Source organism: Trichechus manatus, unplaced genomic scaffold, assembly GCF_000243295.1.
Source record: "Trichechus manatus latirostris isolate Lorelei unplaced genomic scaffold, TriManLat1.0 scaffold00053, whole genome shotgun sequence".
Taxonomy (NCBI): Eukaryota; Metazoa; Chordata; class Mammalia; order Sirenia; family Trichechidae; genus Trichechus; species Trichechus manatus.
In genome coordinates, this window is record NW_004443989.1 from 12573290 (window position 1) to 12595368 (window position 22079).

The window sequence follows — 22079 nt, forward strand, 5'->3', positions numbered from 1 at the left end:
TGTGTACTACTGTTTCATGAGAAACTATTTGTTCTGTAAGCCTTCACCTGAAGTACAATAAAATATAAATAAATAAATAAATAAATAAAGAACCCCCTGTGGCAGTCCTCCACTCCCCAGGCACCCTCTCAACAGTCTTCCTCCCCACTGCAGACCCCCAACCCCTCACAGCTCCTCTCCCCTCACCACCCCCTCCCTGCCACAGTACCCCTTCCCACTGCATGGCCCCAAGCCGTCCTGTCTATCACTTCAAGACGATGGCAGCTCCTCACGCCTGGCACCCACCTTGAACCAGTCCGTGTAAGGCGGGAACATGGTGGGGCCTTCCAGTGCAGCCTGGCGTATGATCAGGAAGGCAGGGACCAAGCTCTCCGGGTCAAAGCTCTCAAACGCGTGGGCCACCAGGCGGGCCACCCAGTCTGGGGAGAAGTGAGTTATGCAGGGTGAGGGTCCAGCAGGGAGAAGTCACAGCTCTGTCAGGCCAATGAGTCTAAACATCACTTTCTGAGTCTGGACACAACAAGAGCACACCAAATGCATGCCACAGGGACACAGCCAAGGCTGTGATAGGGACCAGCAGCCTCACGGACACAGCTGAAGCCATGATAGGGACCAGTGGCCGCATTGATACAGCTGAGGCTGTGACTAAGGACTGGTGGCACCTGCCGACCCCAGGATTGGCACACCCACACCACAGGGGAGTGATAAGGTGTCCAAGAGGATGCGGCAAGGGGTGGAGACTCGGTCCTGGGCTGGCACCAAGGGGGTTCATGGGGGACCCTGTGCCAAGTAGCCGGACCTCGGCAGCTAACTGGACCACAGACCAACGATGGGCTCTCCGCTCATCACCCGAGCTCCCAGTGAAGTAGAGGGGATGGTGCTTCCGCCCGCCATCCGCGCCCCTTCTTGTGCACTAATTAGCTGGCTGTGAGAGCAGGCATTTGGCAATACTGGTACACAAATCACATACATGGACGCACAGGCACATACATGGACACAGACACTACATGCCATGGGCCGCTGCTGACACATACCTCTGACTAGCTGTTGCGCGTCTGGGAGGCAAACGACCAGGGTGGACATGCAGGAAAGCACATGCCGCCAGTTCACCTCGTGCATGTCCAAAACCTCCTGCATGCAGCCAAGCAGCTCCTCAGGACTCAGCACTGAAAAGAGCTAAAACAAAAGCGGCCACTCCCTTAATATCAGAGCACACCTCGTCAGCAGGGTCTCATCTCTCACCTCCCCCGCAGCCACCGCACACCCATCAGAAAGGTGCCAAAGCCATGGGCGCAGCCACCCAAGACACTGGACACTGGCTTCCCTCTCCGTGGCTGTCTTGGCAAGGAGGCATGAGAGCAGATGCATGCCAGGTGACCTGGCCCCAGTGCAGACGGCCTGTCAGGTTAACTCCTAACCCCATCTGGCGTCTGCATCAGCCGGCTGACAAGGGTTTGGAACCTGCAGATGTGAAGTCCCACTGCCCGCACACAGCAGCAAGGGGGTCGCACAGGAACACGCACCCTGCGGTACAGGCTGGTGAGCAGAGGGGAGGTCCTCACAAAGGTCCATTCTCTTTGCATCTGGATGGCGTCAGACACTGCACTCGGGAGAGACCACCAACACGTCACATCAGCAGCACCAGTCAGTGTGCTCCAAAACTTCAATGACAAAAATCACCTCGTTTTAACCAGCATTTAATTATCAGTGAAGTTGACCTTTTCTGTCAACTATTTTCTCTGTTAGGAAATGTCTGTGTCTTTTGCCCAGTCACCTACTGGAACCTTAAGAGTTTTTCCACAACTTGCACAAGTTATTTATGTAATAAAAGCAGCCATCCTTTGTCCAGCCCATCAGGCACGTTTAAATTCTGCTGTGTCTACACTTTAAATGGTCAACACCCAGCACTGGCTGGGCAGGAGCTGGACACTCTCCATCTGTCGGGGGCATAGCTGTGCCTGTCGTTCAGCTCAACGACTGGCCCTGGGGACTCGCTTCTGACCATAGGTGAGTGTGGGAACCTGGAGGGCACACCACTGACCACAGGTAAATGTGGCGACCCCAGGGACATGCCACCAACAATGGGTGAGCATGGCAAACCTGGGGACATGCTCTTGACCATGGGTGAGCATGGCAACCCTGGGGACATGCTACTGACCACGGATGTGCATGATAACTCTGGGACACGCTATGACCATGAATGAGCGAGGCAAACCCGGGAACCCACTACTGACCATGGGTGAGTGTGGTGAGCCAGGGCTTACTGCAGCTGTGTCTACATGAGGAAGTGCAGGAAGCAGTCACGGTACCACTGCTCCCACACTGAGCACATTCAAGAAAATACTGTAGCTGCACAAGATGTTTACGATACAATGGTACACTGAACCATACATGGCACCTGCAATGATACCTGTGTTTTTAACAACCTGTGTTAAAAATGACCAGACACACTTCATGGTGGTGGTGGGCTAAGTGACAATGCTTCTCTCAACTCATCTTTAGTCTAAATCTCCCCTATGAGATGAGCCACTTCTAAAATGGGGGGGACTCCAATTAGTGAAACAGAGGGTCCGTCACCATCCCCAGGGGTCCTGGGCATCCATACCCCGCCACCCACGCATCACCAGTGTCACCTGCACAGGGCTGTCACCATGACCATCGCAGCAGGGAGCGACCTGGGGTCCCCAGTGTGTAAGCCTGTATCACCGAGGTCACTGTGTCCCCAGGGGCTGTGACCGTACCCCCCACCAGGTACCCACCTTTCAGCACGGGGTTATAGGTGAGTATCTGCATCAGGGTGTGGCTAAAATATCTCTTCAGGGTCTCTGTCGCGATTACACTGCAGTACATGTGTCCACTGAACACAGTGAGCCTACAAATGTGGGAGTGGGCTCAGGAGGCACAGTGGCCACCCCCTAGGTGGCTGAGGTGAACCAGCACTGACAAGGGCTGTCTCTACGTACAAGAGAGTGAAGCCACCACAGCACAGCGGCCACAGCCCCAGGAGAGTCCCCCACACCCTCCTTCATTAAAGCCTGGACAGGCTCTCCCCGTCACACCCTGTAGCCCCACAGACTTCAGGTGGAGCCAAAGTTCAGTTTTAACAAAAAAGATTGTTATGGGACCTATCAAATAGAGTCAGGAAGGAGTGAGGAAGGGTTGGGCTGCGCATGGGACAGGCTACCATGCAGGACAGGCTGCCATGCAGGATACCATCAGGGCCACATGCCATCCACAGAGGATGAGGTGTTGGGGACGCTACAGCTTCCAGTGTCTCAAGGGAGGTTGACTATCCAAACTGTTAGGTGACATCTGATTTTAAAATGTTGGCAACTAATTAAAACATTTACAAGCCAGCAAGCAGAGGGAGGATGGCTGGTGGTTCGGTTCGCAGCAGGAGGCAGAAGTGAGAGGCGACTCGAGGGGCGAAGGGCTGCCCTAGGGCACAGGGTGCGGACAGGGGTCAGGCCCAGAAGGTATGACTCCAGTGGACGGAAGATGACCCTGCAGGGAGGGGACCAGCCTGCCACCTCACCTCCAGAGACCTCTGGTGCGTTCCACTGCCCCTCCCTGCCACATGCTGCAGTGGCCTAGATTGTGCTGAGTTCATCATGGGAACACCCACCTACCCAGTTACCTGCAGGGACTCACCAGCATTGTGCGGGCCCAGGCGCCACAGACACGTCCTGCTCTCCAGCAGCCAGAGCTTCAAGGGAGGCTGGGGACAGACGTGGGGACAGGAAACAGACATCAGCTCCAAGGACCCCAGGACTGCCCTGCCGTGCTGAGCAGCTCTGCAGCAGAATTCAGTAAGTACCTCTAGTTCTTGCCAATGGGAAGGACAACAAATCACCAGTAATTCCTTTGGCCAGTGTCAATGACAGCCCTGGGCTCACCACATTAAACTGCACAAGAACCCCAGCAGGTGATGTGCTCCCCATGGCTAGCCCTGGACAGGCATGTAGGGTGTGATGACGTGGGGAGGGAGGGGGTCATGCAGGGTGCTGACATGGGGAGGTAGGAGGCCTCGCAGGCCATGGCCATAGAGGCACGCTTCCACATGCCTTCTACTGTCTGACCCACAATAATCTTTCCTAAAACATCCCAGATACTCAGGTAACTAAAAACAAGTGCCCAAGCCATGCTTTCTCTGGTGATTTCAACTTAACAATAGAGATTAATTTGAAAGAAAAAATGTTTACTATTTGCTCATCTACAATGCATGTCTTCTCTTAACAACTGAAAATAGGAAACAATAGAGAAGTCACTCCCACAATTACTAACAGCAAGGACTTATGTTCCAGGGCATCAGAATACGGAACAATGAGATGCTTCGCAATTCACCTGAGGTGACCTGGCCTTGTGCCGCAGCTCAGTAAGTGAAAACTGGAGCTGGCAGAACTGAGAGAGTGGAGGTGAGTTTAGCTAATGACCACCAGAAAGCAGCCTCAGCACCAGGATGCTACAGGGAGGTGGACACAGGGAATGCTGGACCTGCTAGCAGGAAAAAACAACCCTCAGCGCACTGGCAGGCACTCACCATTCAGCAGGCTCTGCAGAACTGCGGCAGCGACCTGTGGGGACATGGACCATGTTACTAAGCAATACACTTGGGCACAAACCTGCACTATTAATGCTCCAGCCAGGATTTGGGCTGAGGTGCTGCAGGCCCCCCAGAACCCATGACCCAGTAAATGCGGAGCAGCACCGCGTAGCAGGTTTCCTCCGAAGTCCTGGGGGTGAGGCCTGCGCGGCCATTCCAAGTGCAGCCAGGCCTCTCACCTCTACCCATCCTGTTCCCCTACCTGGGGCAGCTTCTCCTGCTCCACATTTCTTTTCAGATCCAAGTTTTCCTGAAATCCCCTCAAAACAAACATCCGCACAAAATCTGAAAATGATAAAACCGAAATATTTACACACATGATGGTCTCCATGTACCCTCTGTGAACCATGCAGATCCCCCTCCAGGGAGTGGTCCGCATGCCATGGGCTGCAGCAGGACCTGAAAAGCCAGACACCGCTAAGCCTAACATGGGTGAGGCTGCCCACCAGCCAAACCTGGTATCTAACCAGACTTCTCCTTGCTATTCTATTTGAAAAAGAAACATCCCTAATTCATCAAGTGTATTTTAAGGATTTTTTTTTTCCTCTTAAAACACACAAAATGGCTGTCCATTTCCAAGGGCTGTCGTGGGCAACACTGCCCGCCAATCTCCTACTCCAAAAACAAGTTACATTTATAGAGGGACCGGAAGCACCATTCTGGGGAAAGAAGCAGGAAATGGGCTCACACCTTTTTAAAAGATTACAATCAAGGGAATTGAAATGAAAAGGATTTTCTGCAGAATCTTCAATTAATCAAAATGGCAGACCGCTAAAGCCTTTTAGTTAAGTTGTTGTTTCACTATATTTTGCTTTTACAGACTTTTTTTTTTAAATTCAAAGGCATCCTAAAGACAGTGATGTTTAAACTATCCGGGACTAGGTTACAGAAGCAATAGGAATCATAAGCAGCTAACACCACCAACAAGATTTTAGAAAAAATATCTTTTTAGGAATACATCTTTTGCAAAGGAAAAAACCCACAGAGTACCCTTGTGTGGCAACTGTGCATGGTTTGTGGCACCTGTGTGGAACATGCCACCTCTAACTTTTCACTGATTTGCACATTTTGTGTCCTCAACCCTGGGAGAGGTGGGGTCTACTGGCTAGGAGCAGGGAGAGCAGAGTGGCCAGGTCACACTAGGGGAAAGATGTCTAACACTCAACAGTCACTGTGCCACCCCCTCCACCCTGCCCCACCCAAGCCCACCAGGATGACTCACACTGGGTCCACTTGGCCATGGGTAGACAGGCCTGCCTCCCACAGGCTGAGCCTGCACTCACCAGCAAGCACAGCTCTGGCGACATCAGCAGATGGGCTTGGCGCTTCCATCTGCTCACACAGAAGGCCCAGATTCCTGCACAGCCAGACCACCAGGGCCTGCATGTCCGAGTGCCTGGAGATACAAAGCACAGCTGGCATCAGCATGTCACTGTTGCTGTCAGTGCACTTTCTTCAACCCTCACTTCACTAGGACTCATGGGCCTGAGTACACATAGGTGGCTGCCTAAGGCCTCGGCCCACAGCTCAGGTATAAAGGGCTCCCAATGGGGCCAGCCAACACAGGGCACCAGGGAAGGGGGTGCCGACCAGGCCTGTACTGAGGCTGAGGCCCACTAAGCAGTCCACCCTACTCCACCGAGTACCCCCTTCCCTTCTCATGGAACTACTTACAGCTCCCAGCCCGAAGAGCAGATGGTCCAGGCGAGGATGGGCGGGAACAACCATCTCAAAATCAAAACCTTCCTCATGCTCACTTGCAGTCACTCCCTGTTCCCACTCCTAGCCAACTACTAATCTACTTTCTATCTCTATAGGTTTACCTACATTTTCAAGACGTTTCATATAAACGGAATCACACAATTCATGTCCTCGTGTCTGGCTTCTTAAACTGAGCTTAACGTTTTCAAGGTTCATTCACAATGCAACATGTATCAGAACTTCATTCCTTTCTATGGCTGAAAAATATTCTATTGTACGGATCTACCCCTTTTTTTATCCACTCATCAATTAACAGACACAGGTTGTTTCCACCTTTTGGTTATTATAAATACTGTTGCTGTGAACATCCATATACAAGTTTTTGTGTAGGAATATGTTTTCAATTCTCTTGGAGTAGAATTGCTGGGATATAATAACTTTGTTTTAACACTTGGAGGAACCATTGAACTGTTTTCCAAAGTAGTCACACTATTTACATTCCCACAAGCAATGTTCGAGGTTCCAATTTCTCCATATCCTTGGTAACACTTGTTATTATCTGTCTTTTTTATTATAGCCATCTTAGTGGGTCTGAAGTGGCATCTCATTGTGGTTTTTATTTGTAGTTCCCTGATGACTAATGACATTGAACATCTTTTCATGCACTTATTGGCCATTTGTGTATCTTCTTTGGAGAAATGTCTACTCAGCTCCTCCGCCCATTTTTAAACTGGACTGTCTTATACTCTAGATACTAGACTCTTATCAGATATATGATTTGCCAATATTTTCCCTCATTCTGTGAGTTGTCTTTTTACTTTCTTAGTAGTGTCATTTGACTTACCAAAGTTTTTCAATTTGACGAAGCCCAATTTATCTACTTTTTCTTCAATTGTTTAGGTGTCATCTAAGAAACACTTGCCTTAATCCAAGGTCATAAAATTTACACGTATGTTTTCTTCTAAGAGTTTTATACTTAGCTCTTACACTTAGGTCTCTGATTCAATTAAGTTAATTTTGCATATGGTGTGAAGTAGGGATCCAATTTCATTCTTTTGCATGTGAATAACCAGTTACCCGAAAACCATTTCTTGAAAAGACTATTCTTTCCCCATTGGTCTTGGTGCCCTTCCTAAAAATCAATTGGCCATAAATGTATAGTTTTATTTCTGCATTATCAATTCTATTCCTTTAATCTATATATTTACCCTTATGCCAATATCACACAGTCTTGACTGCTGTAGCTTTGTTATAAGTTTTGAAAATGGGAAATGAAAGTCCTCCAACTTTGTTCTTTTTCAAGATTGTTTTGGCTATTCTGGGTCCCTTGCATGTCCATATCAATTTTAGGATCAGCTTATCAATGTCTGCAAAAAAGCCACCTGGGATTTTGATAAGAATTGCACAGAATGTATATATCTATTTGGGGAGTATTGCCATTTTAAAATTACCTGTCTCTTTAGTTCTTTAAAACATTATTATCACAAGATATATCTTACACAAAGAAAACATTGCCAAGTCCGTGCATGATAAGGATTTCAATTGCCAGAAATAGTCTCTTTAAATAATAAAATAATAGGTTTTTAAGGTGATTCTTGGCTCTGAAATAGAAATAATTCACATTGGACTAGGTTGCAAAAAATAAACCATGTAATATTTAAGTAAGGCTAAATTACCATTGGTACACTACCTTTCCAGCAGCTCTTGTAGGCTCACAATATTTTGTATATGAAGATGCCACACAGCTTCAAGCGCCAAAGGCTTCTGAAGAAAATAACAGTACTATCAGTCATTTACATGCAAGTTTTCCTATAAAATGTTCAAGCAGGGTTGTTAACCATAACGCTTTATTGAAAATTAGAGTAACAAGCACGTCTGAAATATATGTTTTACACACATTCCCCACAAATGCTCTGCTCATGTCCTGACCTGTGTTTTAACAGGCTGCTTCCTTCCCATTGCCTATGTTGCCCTCACTTCTCTATCCAGCCAATGCGTACTCTTCCTTCAAAATCAGTGCAACTTCCAGCTATTCCAGGAAGCCTTTCCTAACCATTCAATCTGATACATGTGTCCGCTCTTCTTTGTACACCTGTGAACACCTGTATAATCGCAATTCATGTATGTTTAGTTGCCTTTTCCCCCAACTAGACAGTAATCATTGAGTGCAGGGACCACACTGGTGTCAGACAAATCAAGTGAACCCTATAACGTATGCTGCATGAGAGAACAGGGAAAAACTCCACATGACAGTCACCTTGGTTTTTTCTTTCTGTTTTCTATGTACTTGCTGAACTTATTTAGTAACACAAGGTAGACACTTTGAGTTCTTTTAGCCCTTCAAAAATCTGTAAACCTACTGAGTTCAAAATTTTTCAAAAAAGAGCAGATAAGTATAATTTTTAAATTACATTTTCCTAGTTTACTAAACTGCTCTGGAGAATGCTTCATAATAATATACCTAAGAAGGTTGAGTACCATGTTTTTGTGATGTATTTTATTCTAATAAGTGTTATTAACGATGGGTGGATACTGACACATGTAGCAATTCAAAGTATTTCTTTCCCATCCACAGAGATATATCTTGCACTGTTTTTTGTTTTTTTCCATTCTCTATAATTAATCAGATGCTTGGTAGAATTCCTGCAAATGCCTAGAGATGCTGTTGGCTCCATCCAAATCAACAGAACACAGGGTGAAAAAAACTATAGAGTCAGAAACACAATCTCAAATTTACCTGCACTTTCCATAATTCTTGACAGAAGGAGAGACGGCAGAACATACTGTTTGCCAATAAATACTGAGCAGTCTCTATTAAGGAAGACAGTTTCTTCTGAAAAGAGAAATTTTTTTCAATAGGCAAATACCTAGAATAATAGTAAAGAAATGTTCCTTTTTTCTGAACAAGTACTAATTAGCACCTGCTTCCCTCTCTGTGCTGGCATCTTACCCTCTGCTCCAAGTTGAGCAGCACAGTGGGACTGGATAGCCCTGTGGTCTCACATATCTCTCCAATGCTAGAGGCAGCCATCCTGGCTGACAGGATTCCCACTGGAACCCCCAGCCTCGAGGCTTGATCCTGCAAAGCAGAGCCTGAAAGACAAAACAAAACCATTATCCTTCTCTTAAAACATGGTTATATATACAACAAAATTTAACACAGAACACTTGCAGCTAACAATGCCTTATTTTAAGTTCTAGTGCCAAAGAAAACTGCCTTTTGAAGGGAAGAATAGATCTATAGGGGAAAACACGATAAAATTAAGACACTTTCACTACTGAAGCAGCTGACAAGAGGATCATCTTAAGTCCACATACAAATCTGTGTGTTCTGTGTGATATAAACTGCAGTTTAGTAGACATATCATGACCAAGAACTTTATCATCTTTTCCCAAAGGAGGACAACAATGTGAGAACTCTAACGAGATCTTTATATTAATTCCTGTTTTTCTAACGACTTCAGTGTCAGAGGTGCACCTGCTCTCACTGACCTCACACTGAAGTCTGAGCCTATCTGGGTCAGGGTTTCCTAAAGCTCCATCATGCACCCAACATGGGGGCAGCGGAGAGGTCACAAATGCACTATCTGCAGGCTGCCAGGCAGAACTGGGAGCTGGACCCAGAAGCAGCCACCAGTCTCCTGAGAGACCAGTCTCTGGTCTGAGTTCAAGAGAATGAGAAACTCTGGCAGCACGGGAAGAGGTAATGCCTATTTCATTTGACTTCCAAAACTAGGTTTCAAAAAGAAAAATAAAAAACTGTTTATAGTATATGCACTTTATTTTCAAGGCTCTGAAAATGCTTACACAGTACTAATATCATAGTTATAGCGGCCTCAGATGACAGTATTAGAAACTATCAACTGCTATGGCCAAGAAAGAATTTATGGTAGAAAATAATGCCAATTTCTAGCCACTTATTTCCATGGGAAAGTTTATTTCTGCTTTTATTTACAAGGCTAACTTTTACTTTTTTAATATAAATATGAACAAGTATGGCAGCCAATATCTTCAGCAGGAAAAAGAACTAAAAAATTCTTGAATTAAGGGTCTATTTATATTTCTGTGGTGAGCTTAAGAGCTTCCTTACATACGTCCTTATGCCTTGATTCAAAAGCCCATACAAGAGAGTGTGGCTGAGCTTGGTTCCCTGAGAAGATGATGCATAATTTGGGAAATTCAAATAACAATTATGGCAATGAAAAGCAGTATCATTCATCAGTGACCTTTAGTAATCAGTTGTCAAGGCAGGCCTATTATTTTACTAGAAATCTAAAACAAATTAATGAATTAAATAATGCCTCTTTCTGAAACAAGTCATTACATAATAACAAAAACTTCCCCTGGATTATACTCTCAAACCTGGAGGGGGCGGGGCATAAGCACCTAGAAACATATTCTGGTTCCTGCTTTCTCTCCTGCCCCCAGTACAACCCGTTTTCACAACTTCCGTGAACAAGGTGCACATCTGTCGTTACTGTTCCATGTGCTTCTGAGCCCCATGCTGAGTCAAACTACTTTTAAACAATAGCATCATTAATGAGCCAAAGGCAAGTCACAAAAACAAGTCCTATAGTTCAAGACCACATACATAAGTTATTGTTGCTGGTGTTAGCTGCTGTCAAGTAGGTTCCAACTCACGGTGACCCCATGTGTGGAGAGTAGAACCGCTCCACTGGGTTTTCAAGACAGTGACCTTTCAGAAGCAAATCGCTAGGCCCTTCTTCCGAGGCGTCTCTGGGTGAACAGAACCACCAACCTTTGGCTAGTGGTCGAGCACTCAACCATCTGAGTCACCCAGGGACTCCATACATACATAAGTAAAAAACCATTATTTTGGAGAAATTATATTTCTATATAAATCATGGTCACTTCACGTAAAAAGCCCTCTGTAACCCCACATATTACGAAAACGAAGCTGTAACTCACCTATAAATGAAGTGGAAGGACTACTGTAGGCCTCAGAACTGTCACAATCAATGTATTTGCTGAGACACAATTTTTTACACTGTGGACCTTCTACCTAGAAACCAAAACACAAAGAGATCCATTTTTATAATCCAACCTGTGTGTACACAAAAACAACCTGTATATATATATAATGCTTGCCAACTGGGAGAGTCTCAAATATTTTGAAGTACGACATTTTAAAAAGTGAGACTTACTAAAAAGACTTTTGAGAATTATTATTCATTTTCAACTTCTTTTATCTCCAAAGAGATAAATGCTCCCATTTTTTTCTCTCACCCAGTCAACATTTAATGGGTACTTTACCAGATACAAGGAGCCCTGGTGATGCCATGGTTAAAACACTAGGCTGCTAACTGAAAGGTTGGTAGTTTGAACCCACCAGTTGCTCTGCAGGAGAAAGACGTGGCAGACTGCTTCTGTAAAGATTACAGCCTTGGAAACCCTATGGGGCAGTTCTACTCTATCCTACAGGATCACTATGAGTTCAAATCAACTCAACAGCAATGAGTTTGGTTTTGGTTTTTTTTATCCAATAGTCACTAGGCTTCCAAGTAACTTTTTATGAAGATTATGCCTTGGCTGGGTCCAGAAAGCCCAAATGTCAGGGTGGAGCCAACATGGTGCCCTAGACCAACGCACTGTGCTGTCCCTCTGCAGCAAAACTAAGTAAAACAGATACAAATGTCAAACCTGGAACCCTAAGCATCAAATGAAAGGATAAAGAACTAGATCAAACACCGAATGGAAGAAGAAACTGACAGAAAACAGAGAACAAGGAGAGATACAGAGTGGAGATCCTCTGCCAACTGACATGGCACAGCATGGCTATCTTGAAGTATAGCCAGCAACGACCCAGACAGGGAGTACAGGAAGGAAACTTCAGAGAGCTCCCAACAGGAGACAGAGAACCTAGTCACCAGAGAAAGATGCTTTCACACCCCTCACCCTTCTGTTGAGTAGAGAAGCAAGAACCCCCCATCCTGGCAACCACCACCCCCCGCCAGGACCACCCTGCCCACTCCCACCATGTGGTTTTTTTCTCTCACTCTTTCTTCCTTTTCTTTCTCCCTCCCACCTAACCCCGTTTGACACTTTCCCCAACTTCCCGCTGGCCCTCACCATGCCACCATGGCTAGAGAGCCACCAGCCCGCAGATGCCCCAGGTCCGCCCCACCCCCACCTGCTGGCTCCTGCCACATTGCCTTTTTCTTTCTTTTTTTCTCTTTCTTCCTTTTCTTTCTCCCTCCGTATGACACTTACCCCCCTTCCCGCTGGTCCCTGCCACACGCACCGCTGTGACTAGAGAGCCACCAGCCCGCCACTGCCCCAGGCCATCACACCACTTGCCATGCTGCAATTTTTGTTTCTTTTTTTTCTTTCTCTCTCCAACCTAGACCCATACATCACCTCCCTTCCCTTCCCACCAGACCCCAGGTCCACCCCGTCCCTACTCGACGGCCCTCACCATGCTATTTTTATTTATTTAAATTTTTTCTCTTTCTTCCTTTTCTTTCTCCGCCCCACCGAGCACCGTATGCCACCTCCCCCTCTTGCCACAGGCCCCCACCACACCACCATGGCTAGAGAGCCACTGGCTTGCTGCCGCCCCAGGTCTGCCCTGCCCCACTGTTGCCGTTTTTTAAAATTTTATTTCTTTCTCCTTCCCACCTAGCCCCGTACATCACCTCCCTTCCCGACCCACTGGCCCCTGGGTCTGCCCCGTTGCTCCCTGCTGGCCACCAATGCACCACTTTTTAAAATTTTATTTCTTTTTTATTTTTCTTCCTTTTCTTTCTCCATCCCATATAGCCCCGTATATCATCTACCCTCCTCCCCGCTGGCCTCTGGTCCGCCCTGCATCTACCTGCTGGCTACAACCATATCGCCCCCTTTATTTCTTTTCTTTCTTTCTCCCTCTCACCTAGCCCCATACCCCACCTCTCCCTCTTCTCGCTGGCCCCCACTGTACTGCCACGGCTATAGTATTCCTGTCGCTGAGACCCACCGCTGCTTCGGGCCTGCACCACCCCACTCCTCCTGCCACTCAACCAGCTACTGAACAGTGGAAAGTAAGCCCATACTACAACCCCACCCATCTGGTGAAGGGATAAGAACGCTCCCACACCACTGGACCAACATCAGGAGGCAGACAGCATTCACTTAGTCCACCCTCAGCCATCTCGCTAAAGCAGTGTACAGAGAAGTGAACTTGCCCAGCCTGCTGCTGCCCTGCCTAAGGTGGTGAGAGCTATCGCGCCCACAGATGGTCAGGCAGACAAGCACAGCCAGGATGCCCACCTTGACATATCAAAACAAAACAAGCAGGACGAAACAAATGAACATACAATCAATAAATAAAGAAAATAATACCTTGATATCTCGGAGACAGTAGACAATGTCAAAACATACAAAAAATCAGGACAAGATGGCTTCAGCAAATGACTGAAATAAAGAATCGGATAACCTTCCTGAAGAAGAAAAGGCATTGGAACGACCTGACATGGAATTCAAAAGACTAATATTTAGAGCTCTCCAAGACATTAGGAAAGAGATCAAGGAAAATACAGACAAAACCAAGGAAAAAATAGACAAAATCATGAACAACACAGATAAAACCAATGAACAATATAGCCAAAATCAAGGGCAACACAGACAAAGCATTAGAAGAATTCAGGAAAATAATACAAGAACAAAACTCCCAAATAAATAAACAATTAGAAATCATACAAAAACAGCAACTAGAAATCCAAAAGATAAACAATTTCAGAAATGGACAACTCAACAGAAGGCCTTAGGAGCAAATCTGAAACAATGGAAGACGGAATCAGTGAGACTGAAGACAAATCCATGGATGCCACTTTGAGGAAAAATCAGAAAAAAGAATGAAGAAAACCTAAGAATTATGTGGGACAAAAATCAAAAGCCAAAATATGCTCATGATCAGAGTTCTAGGACAGGGGAGAAAATGGAAAACAGAGAAGACTGTTGAAGATTTGCTGGCAGAAAACTTCCCAAATATCACAAAAGACAAAAAGCTCACCATCCAAGAAGTTCAACAAACCCATATAGGACAGACCCCAAAAGAAAGTCACCAAGACATATCATAATCACACTTGCCAAAACCAAAGCCAAAGAAAGAATCCTAAGAGTAGCTTGAGAAAAATGAAAAGTCAAGTACAAAGGGGAAACAATAAGACTGAACTCTGATTACTCGGTAGAAACTATGCAGACAAGAAGGCAATCGGATGACATATATAAAATCTTTAAAGAAAAAAAACTGCCAAACAAGAATAATATATCCTGCAAAACTCTCTCTCAAACAACAATGGCAAAATTAGTACATTTACCAATAAACAGAAATTAAAGGAATTCATAAAAGCCAAACCAAACTTACAAGAAATATAAAAGTGAGTCCCTCAGTTAGAGAACCAACAATATCAGACAACCTGAGTCTAGGACATAGGACAGCATCAGCCAGATAGCAACCTGGGTAAAGAACTCTCAATAATAAAACAAAGCTAAAAGACTTAAAACAAGGAACCAGAGACATCAATCTGCAAATGACGACAATGTCAAAACAATAAAAATGGGAATAAATGGAGTAGGTATAGAAATTTCAAATGGAGAGGAAGTCAAGGCAATATCAAGTAATATAAGACTGGTTCAAACTTAGGAAGATAAGGGTAAATTTCAAGGTAACCACAAAGAAAGTTAACAAACCTACTCATCAAAATAAAATAAGAAGAAAAACATATAGTCTCAGTAAACACAAAATCTGTAACAACAAAAGAAAACAAAATCCACAAATAAAAGGAAGTCAGTACAGGAAAGTAAAAGGAACAAAGAAAACGTAAGTACCACAAAAAAGCACAACAATATGACAGCATTAAACTCATACCTATCCATAATCACGCTGAATGTAAATGGCTTAAATGCACCAGTAAACTGACAAAGAGGCGTGAATGGATTATAAAAAAAAAACAATATGCTGTCTATAAGAGTACTTTAGACACTTTAGACATAAGACATAAATATATTAAAAATCAAAGGATGAAAAAATATACCAAGCAAACAGTAACAACAAAGAGCAGGAGTAGCAATACTAATCTCAGATAAAATAGACTTTAAGGTAAAATCAACCATAAAACACAAGGAAAGAGATTACATAATGATTAAAGTGACAATCCACCAAGAAGACATAACCTTAATAAATATCTACACACTCAACAGGGCTCCAAAATACATAAAACAAACTCTAACCGCACTGAAAAGAGAAGTATCAACAGTTCTACAGTAATAAGACACCACTCTCAGTAAAGGACAGAACATCTAGAAAGAAACCCAACAAAGATACAGAAGATCTAAAGGTCACAATCAACCAACTTGACCTCATAGACATATATGAACACTCCACCCAATAGCAACAAAGTATACATTCTTTTCCAACACACATGGAACATTCTCCGGAATAGCCTACATTGTAGGCCACAAAGCAACCCTCAATAAAATTGAAAACATCAAAATAAAGCAAAGCATTTTCTCTGATCATAACGCCATAAAAGTAGAAGTCAATAACAGAAAGAGCAAAGAAAAAAAAATCAAATACATGGAAACTGAATAACATCTTGCTTAAAAACAACTGGGCAACAGAAAAAATCAAAGAGGGAATAAATTCCTAGAATCATATGAGAATGAAAACACATCATACCAAAACCTTTGATACACAGCAAAGGCAGTGCTCAGAGATAAATTTATAGCAATAAACACACACATCAAAAAAAAACAGGCCAAAATCAAAACATTAGCCACACAACTTGAACAAAGAGAAAGACAACAGCATAAGAAGCCCACAGCCACCAGAAGAAAGGAAATAATAAAAATTAGAGGATAAATAAATAAAATAGGGAACAGAAAAAAAATAGAATCAGCAAGACCAAAAGTTGGTTCTTCGAAAAAATCAACAAACCACTGACTAAACTGACAAAAGAAAAACAGAGGAAACAAATAACCCAAATAAGAAATGAGACAGAGGACATTACAACAGACCCAACTGAAATAAAAAGGATCCTAACAGAATACCATGAAAAATTGTACTCCAACAAATTTGAGAACCTAGAGGAATCAGACAAATTTCGAGAAACACAGTCTACCTAAACTAACACAAACTGAGAGAGAATATCTGAATAGCCCCATAACAAGAGAAGAGATTGAAGAGGTAATAAAAAAAAACTACCACCAACAACAAAAAAACCCTGGCCCAGACAGCTTCACTGGAGAATTCTACCAAACATTCAGAGAAGAGCTCACACTAGTACTATTCAAACTATATTACAGCACAGAAAAGGAAGGAATACTCCCAAATTCATTCTATGAAGCCAGCATAACCCTGATACCAAAGCCAGGCAAGGACACCACAAAAAAAGAAAATTACAGAGCAATAACTATCATGAATATGGATGCAAAAATTCTCTACAAAATTCTATCCAATAGAATTCAGCATCATATCAAAAAAATAATACACAATGACAAAGTGGGATCCATGCCACGTATGCAAGGATGGTTCAACATTAGAAAATCAATCAATATAACCCACCACATAAATAGAACAAAAGAAATGAATCACATGATCACTTCAATCGATGCAGAAAAGGCATGTGATAAAGTCCAACACCCACTCCTAATAAAAACTCTCAATAAAATAGGAATAGAAGAGAAATTCCTCAATGTAATAAAGGGCACCTATATAAAACTAACAGCTGACATCATTCCCAATGGAGAGAGGCTGAAAGCATTCTCCCTAAGAATGGCAGCAAGACAATGATGCCCTTTATAACCACTCCTATTTAACACTGTGCTGGAAGTCCTAGCTAGAGGAATAAGGAAAGAAAAAGAAATAAAGGGCATCCAAATTGGAAAGGAAGAAGTAAAACTGCCTCTATTCACAGATTATATGATACTATACATAGAAAGAAAACCCTGATGGCATACTGGTTAAGAGTTACAGCTGGTAACCAAAAGGTCAGCAGTCTGAATCCACCAGGTGCTCCTCTGAAACTGTATGGGGCAGTTCTACTCTGTCCTGTAGGGTCGCTATGAGTAGGAATCTACTCGACAGAAATGGGTTTTTATACATAAAAGAACTCCAAAGATTCCACAAGAAAACTACTGGAACTAATAGAAAGATTGAGCAGAGTAGAAGGAGACAAGATCAACATATGAAAATCAGTTGGATTCCTATACACCAACAAAGAGAACTTCGAAAAGGAAATCAGGAAAACAATACCATTTATAATAGCCTCTGAAAAGATAAAATGTTTAGGAATAAATCTAACCAGGTACATAAAAGATGTATACAAAAAAACTATAAAATGCTACTCTAAGAAACCAAGAGACTTACATAAATGGAAAAACATACCATGCTCATAGATAGGAAGACTCAACACTGTGAAAATGTCGATTCTACCCAAAGCAATCTACAGATATAATGCAATCTCAACGAAATACCAACACCACTCTTTAATGAGATGGAAAAACTAATGACGAACTTTATATGGTGTCTTAGTTATCTAGTGCTGCTATAACAGAAATACCACAAGTGGATAGCTTTAACAAAGAGAAATTTATTCTCTCACAGTCTAGGAAGCTAGAAGTCTGAATTCAGGGTGTCAGCTCCAGGGGAGAGCTTTCTCTGTCAGCTGTGAGGGAAGGTTCTTGTCATCAATCTTCCCCTGGTCTAGGAGATTCTCAGAGCAGGGACCCCAAGTCCAAAGGATGTGCTTCGCTCCCAGCTCTTCTTTCTCAGTGGTATGAAGTCCCTCTCCTCTCTACTTGATTCTCTTTTATATCTCAAAGCGATTGACTCAAAATGTAACCTAATCCTGTAGACTGTGTCCTGCCTCATTAATACAACTGCCTCTAATCCTGCCTCGTTAATATCACAGAGATTAGAATTTACAACACATAGGATAATTACTTCAGATCACAAAATGGAGGACAACCACACAATACTGGGAATCATGGCCTAGCCAAGTTGACATACAACCTTAACCATAACATATGGAAAGGAAAGAGGCCCCAGATAAGTAAAGCATTACTGAAGAAAAAGAACAGAGTAGGAGGCCTCACACTATCAGATCTCAGAACCTACTATATGGCCATGGTAGTCAAAGCAGTCTGGTACTGGTACGACAACAGATACAGAAACCAATGGAACAGAATCAAGAACCCAAGCATAAATCCATCCATCTATGGTCAGCTGATCTTTGACAAAGGACCAAAGTCTGCTAACTGGGGAAAAGACAGTCTTTTTAATAAATGCTGTGGGCAAAACCAGATGTCCGTCTGTAAAAAAATGAAACAGGACCCATACCTCACACCATACACAAAAACTAACTCGAAATGGATCAAAGACCTAAATATAAAACCTAAAACAATAAAGATTATGGAAGTAAGGAATAGGGACAATGCTAGGGGCCCTAATACATGGCATAAATAGGATACGAACCATAACTAACAATGCACAAACACCAGAAAATAAACTAGATAACTGGGAGCTCCTAAAAATTAAACACTTATGCTCCTCAAAAGACTTCACCAATAGAGTAAAAAGAGAACCCACAGACTGGGAAAAAAATTTTTGGCTATGACCATATCCGACAAGAGTCTAATCTCTAAAATCTATAGAATACTTCAACACCTTAACAACAAAAAAGTAACCCAATTAAAAAATGAGCAAAGGATATGAACAGACCCTTCATCAAAGAAGACATTCAGGCAGCTAACAGACACGAGGAAATCCTCTCGATCACTAGCCATTAGAGAAATGCAAATCAAAACTACACTGAAATATCATCTCACTCTGACATTACTGGCACTAATTAAAAAAAGAGAAAATAACAAGTGTTGGAGAGGTTGTGGGAAGACTGGAAATCTTATGCACTGCCACAAGGAATGTAAGATGGTCCAACCGCTATGGAAAACAATACGGTGCTTTCTTAAAAAGCTAGAAATACCATACAATCCAGGAATCCCACTCCTAGGAATATATCCTAGAGAAATAAGAGCCATCACACAAAGAGACATATGCACACCCATGTTCACTGCAGCATTATTCACAACAGCAAAAAGATGGAAACAACCTAAGTGCCCATCAACAGATGAATAGATAAACAAATTATTGCACACACACACTGGAATACTACTCAACAATAAAGAACAATGATGAATCCACGGAACATCTCACAACATGGAGGAATCTGGAGGGCATTATGCTGAGTGAAATAAATCAATCACAAAAGCACAAATATTTTATGAGACTACTATTATAAAAACTCAAGAAAAGGTTTACACACAGAAAAAACAATCTTTTATGGTTACAAGGGGTGGGGAGGGGATATCATTAACTAGACAGTAGACAAGTGTTAACTTCGATGAAGGAAAAGACAACACCCAATATAGGGGAATTCAGCACAGCTCGACCAAGGCAAAGTCATAGAAGCTTCACAGACGCATCCAAACTCCCTGAGGGACCGAGTTTCTGGGGCTGAGGGCTGGGGACCATGGTCTCAGGGAACATCTAGGTCAACTGGTATAACAAAGTTCATACAGAAAATGTTCTATGTACAACTTTGGTGAGTAGCGTCCAGAGTCTTAAAAGCTTGTGAGTGGCCATCTAAGATACATCTATTGGTCCCATCCTGTCTGTAGCAAAGAAAAATGAAGAAAGCCAAAGACACAAGGAAAATATTAGTCCAAAGGACTAATGGACCACACAAACCTTAGCCTCCACCACCCTGAGCCCAGAAGAACTAGATGGTGCCCGGCTACCACCACCGACTGCTCTGACAGGGATCACAATAGAGGGTCCTGGACAGAGTAGGAGAAAACTGTAGAATAAAACTCAAATTCTCAAAAAAAATCAAAAAAAAAAAAAAAAAAAAACACTTACTGGTCTGACAAGAGACTGGAGGAACCCCTGAGACTATGGACCCTGGATACCCTTCTAACTCAGAACAGAAGCCACTCCCAAAGTTCACCAAAGATTAGACAGGCCTATAAAACAATAACACGTGAGGAGCATGCTTCGTAGTTTAGTCAAGCGTACAAGACCAAACAGGCAACACCTGCCCGAAAGCAAAGATGAGAAATCAAGAAAGGACAGGAAAACAAATGGACATGGGGAACCTGGGGTGGAAAGGGGGAGGGTGCTGACACATTGTGGGGATTGTAACCAGTGTCACAAAACAATTATACATTTTTGAATGAGAAACTAATTTTTGCTGTAAACTTTCACCTAAACCACAATAAAATTAAAAAGAAAAGAAAGCCCAAATGTAAATCTGCTAGTAAAGGACAAACCAATTTCCTCTTACCTCAAGCAGAAGGTCATCTAAGTTTTGATGGCTTCTCAGCAGGTGCAATGCTGCTTCCTTTAACTTCTGTTCCCTTTCGGGATTGAATTTTTGCCTTTTAACTCTTCCCTCTAAGGAGGAAAAATCAGTAAAAAAATCACAGCACTACTTAAAACGTCATGCAACAAGACATGATGACATCAGGTACCCCTGATACGGGGCACTGAGGACCCATGTGGCTTCTGTGGTATTTTTCCCAAAAATGCCTACCTCAATCAAATCGGGAGGAAGCATCAGACAAACCCAATTGAGGGACATCCTACAAAGTAACCAGTACTTTTCAAAAACGTGTCAAGGTCACGAAAGAAGAGGAAAGACGGGTTAACTATCAGACAGGAGGAGCCTGAGGAAACAAGAGGACCAGCCGCAACGTGGGATCCTGCAGCAAAAAGGGGGATGAGGGGAAAACTGGCAAAATTCGAAAGAAGTCTGCAGTTGAGTGAGCAGCACTGCACCAAAGTTAATTTCTGGAACTGATAACTGTTTGCTAACTGAAGAGCAAATGATTTCATGTGGTTCCAGTGACAACTTAAATTTAATGCTTTAGTGCCATCGAGTACAACTGGGCTGACATTTTGGGTAAAACTTAAATCTCCAGTTTGTAGGGTAGGATAGTGTTTCTTGAATTATTAATTTGAAGATTGGGGAATGCGACACGGTTTTGGGGTGGCTGCTGAGGAGGAGATTGGTGGGGGGCCGGGGGATAGGGAGCAAGGAGAGGGAAATCCAAGCAGTGTGGGGGCGGACAGCAAACACTAGCGCGCTGGGCTCACTCCCGCGAGGGCGCGGCGCGGTGCCAGGCGTGCGGAAGCTGGCGTGGGAAGGAGTTTCGGGGCCCGGGAAGAACTGCCGCGTGCTCAGAGGGAAACTGCCGGAAGCCCGCGCCCACCTACCCAGCAGCTCGCACCAGGACCTCCTGAGGGGTCGCCGGCCCAGACAGGAGCCGGCGCCGGGCGCCCGGGAATCCGACATGACGTGATCCCAACCGCTACCGACTGGCGCGCGCGGCGCCGAGCCCGCGCTGCCCTCCCATTGGCCGCGGCCAGGCGCGCGAGCCCATTGGCTGGGGCTGCCGGACCTCACCCCTCTAAGGGCGGAGGCCTTCCGCCGCGGTCATCTTGGTCATGGAAGGAGCTAGGGGCTCGCGGAACGGTAGATTTGCGGATCAGGGCTGGTGGCGCGGATTCCGAACAGCAACCCTTGCGAGAAAACGGTGACATCCCTTATGTAGTGTTGCTGCCGAGAATGACCCAGAGCTGGTAATAAAGACACAATCTGACAAACCCAAACGGCATGCGACAAAACCACGGTCTCTTCATAAAGACAGGCCGGGCCAACCAGAATGAGACAGACCCCACCAGGACCAGCATTTGACCAAAAAGTCCCACCGCACT

At 44.1% G+C, this 22079-nt stretch overlaps 1 protein-coding gene across 1 annotated transcript in view; it reads right to left on the bottom strand.

The window, feature by feature from the left end:
- Positions 1 to 21668, bottom strand: part of FANCA (FA complementation group A) — a 52032-nt gene extending 30364 nt beyond the window's left edge. The window contains exons 1-14 of the mRNA XM_023732600.1: positions 21579 to 21668; positions 20647 to 20756; positions 11234 to 11327; positions 9255 to 9397; positions 9042 to 9137; positions 7995 to 8068; positions 5887 to 5999; positions 4806 to 4888; positions 4541 to 4574; positions 3652 to 3718; positions 2760 to 2872; positions 1524 to 1600; positions 1035 to 1176; positions 286 to 419 (exon numbers count right to left, since the gene is read on the bottom strand). Coding sequence (XP_023588368.1) covers positions 286 to 419; positions 1035 to 1176; positions 1524 to 1600; positions 2760 to 2872; positions 3652 to 3718; positions 4541 to 4574; positions 4806 to 4888; positions 5887 to 5999; positions 7995 to 8068; positions 9042 to 9137; positions 9255 to 9397; positions 11234 to 11327; positions 20647 to 20756; positions 21579 to 21657 — 1359 coding nt within the window. The 5' untranslated portion in view covers positions 21658 to 21668. The remainder of the gene's footprint in view (positions 1 to 285; positions 420 to 1034; positions 1177 to 1523; positions 1601 to 2759; positions 2873 to 3651; positions 3719 to 4540; positions 4575 to 4805; positions 4889 to 5886; positions 6000 to 7994; positions 8069 to 9041; positions 9138 to 9254; positions 9398 to 11233; positions 11328 to 20646; positions 20757 to 21578) is intronic.
- Between the last annotated feature and the right edge of the window lie 411 nt (positions 21669 to 22079).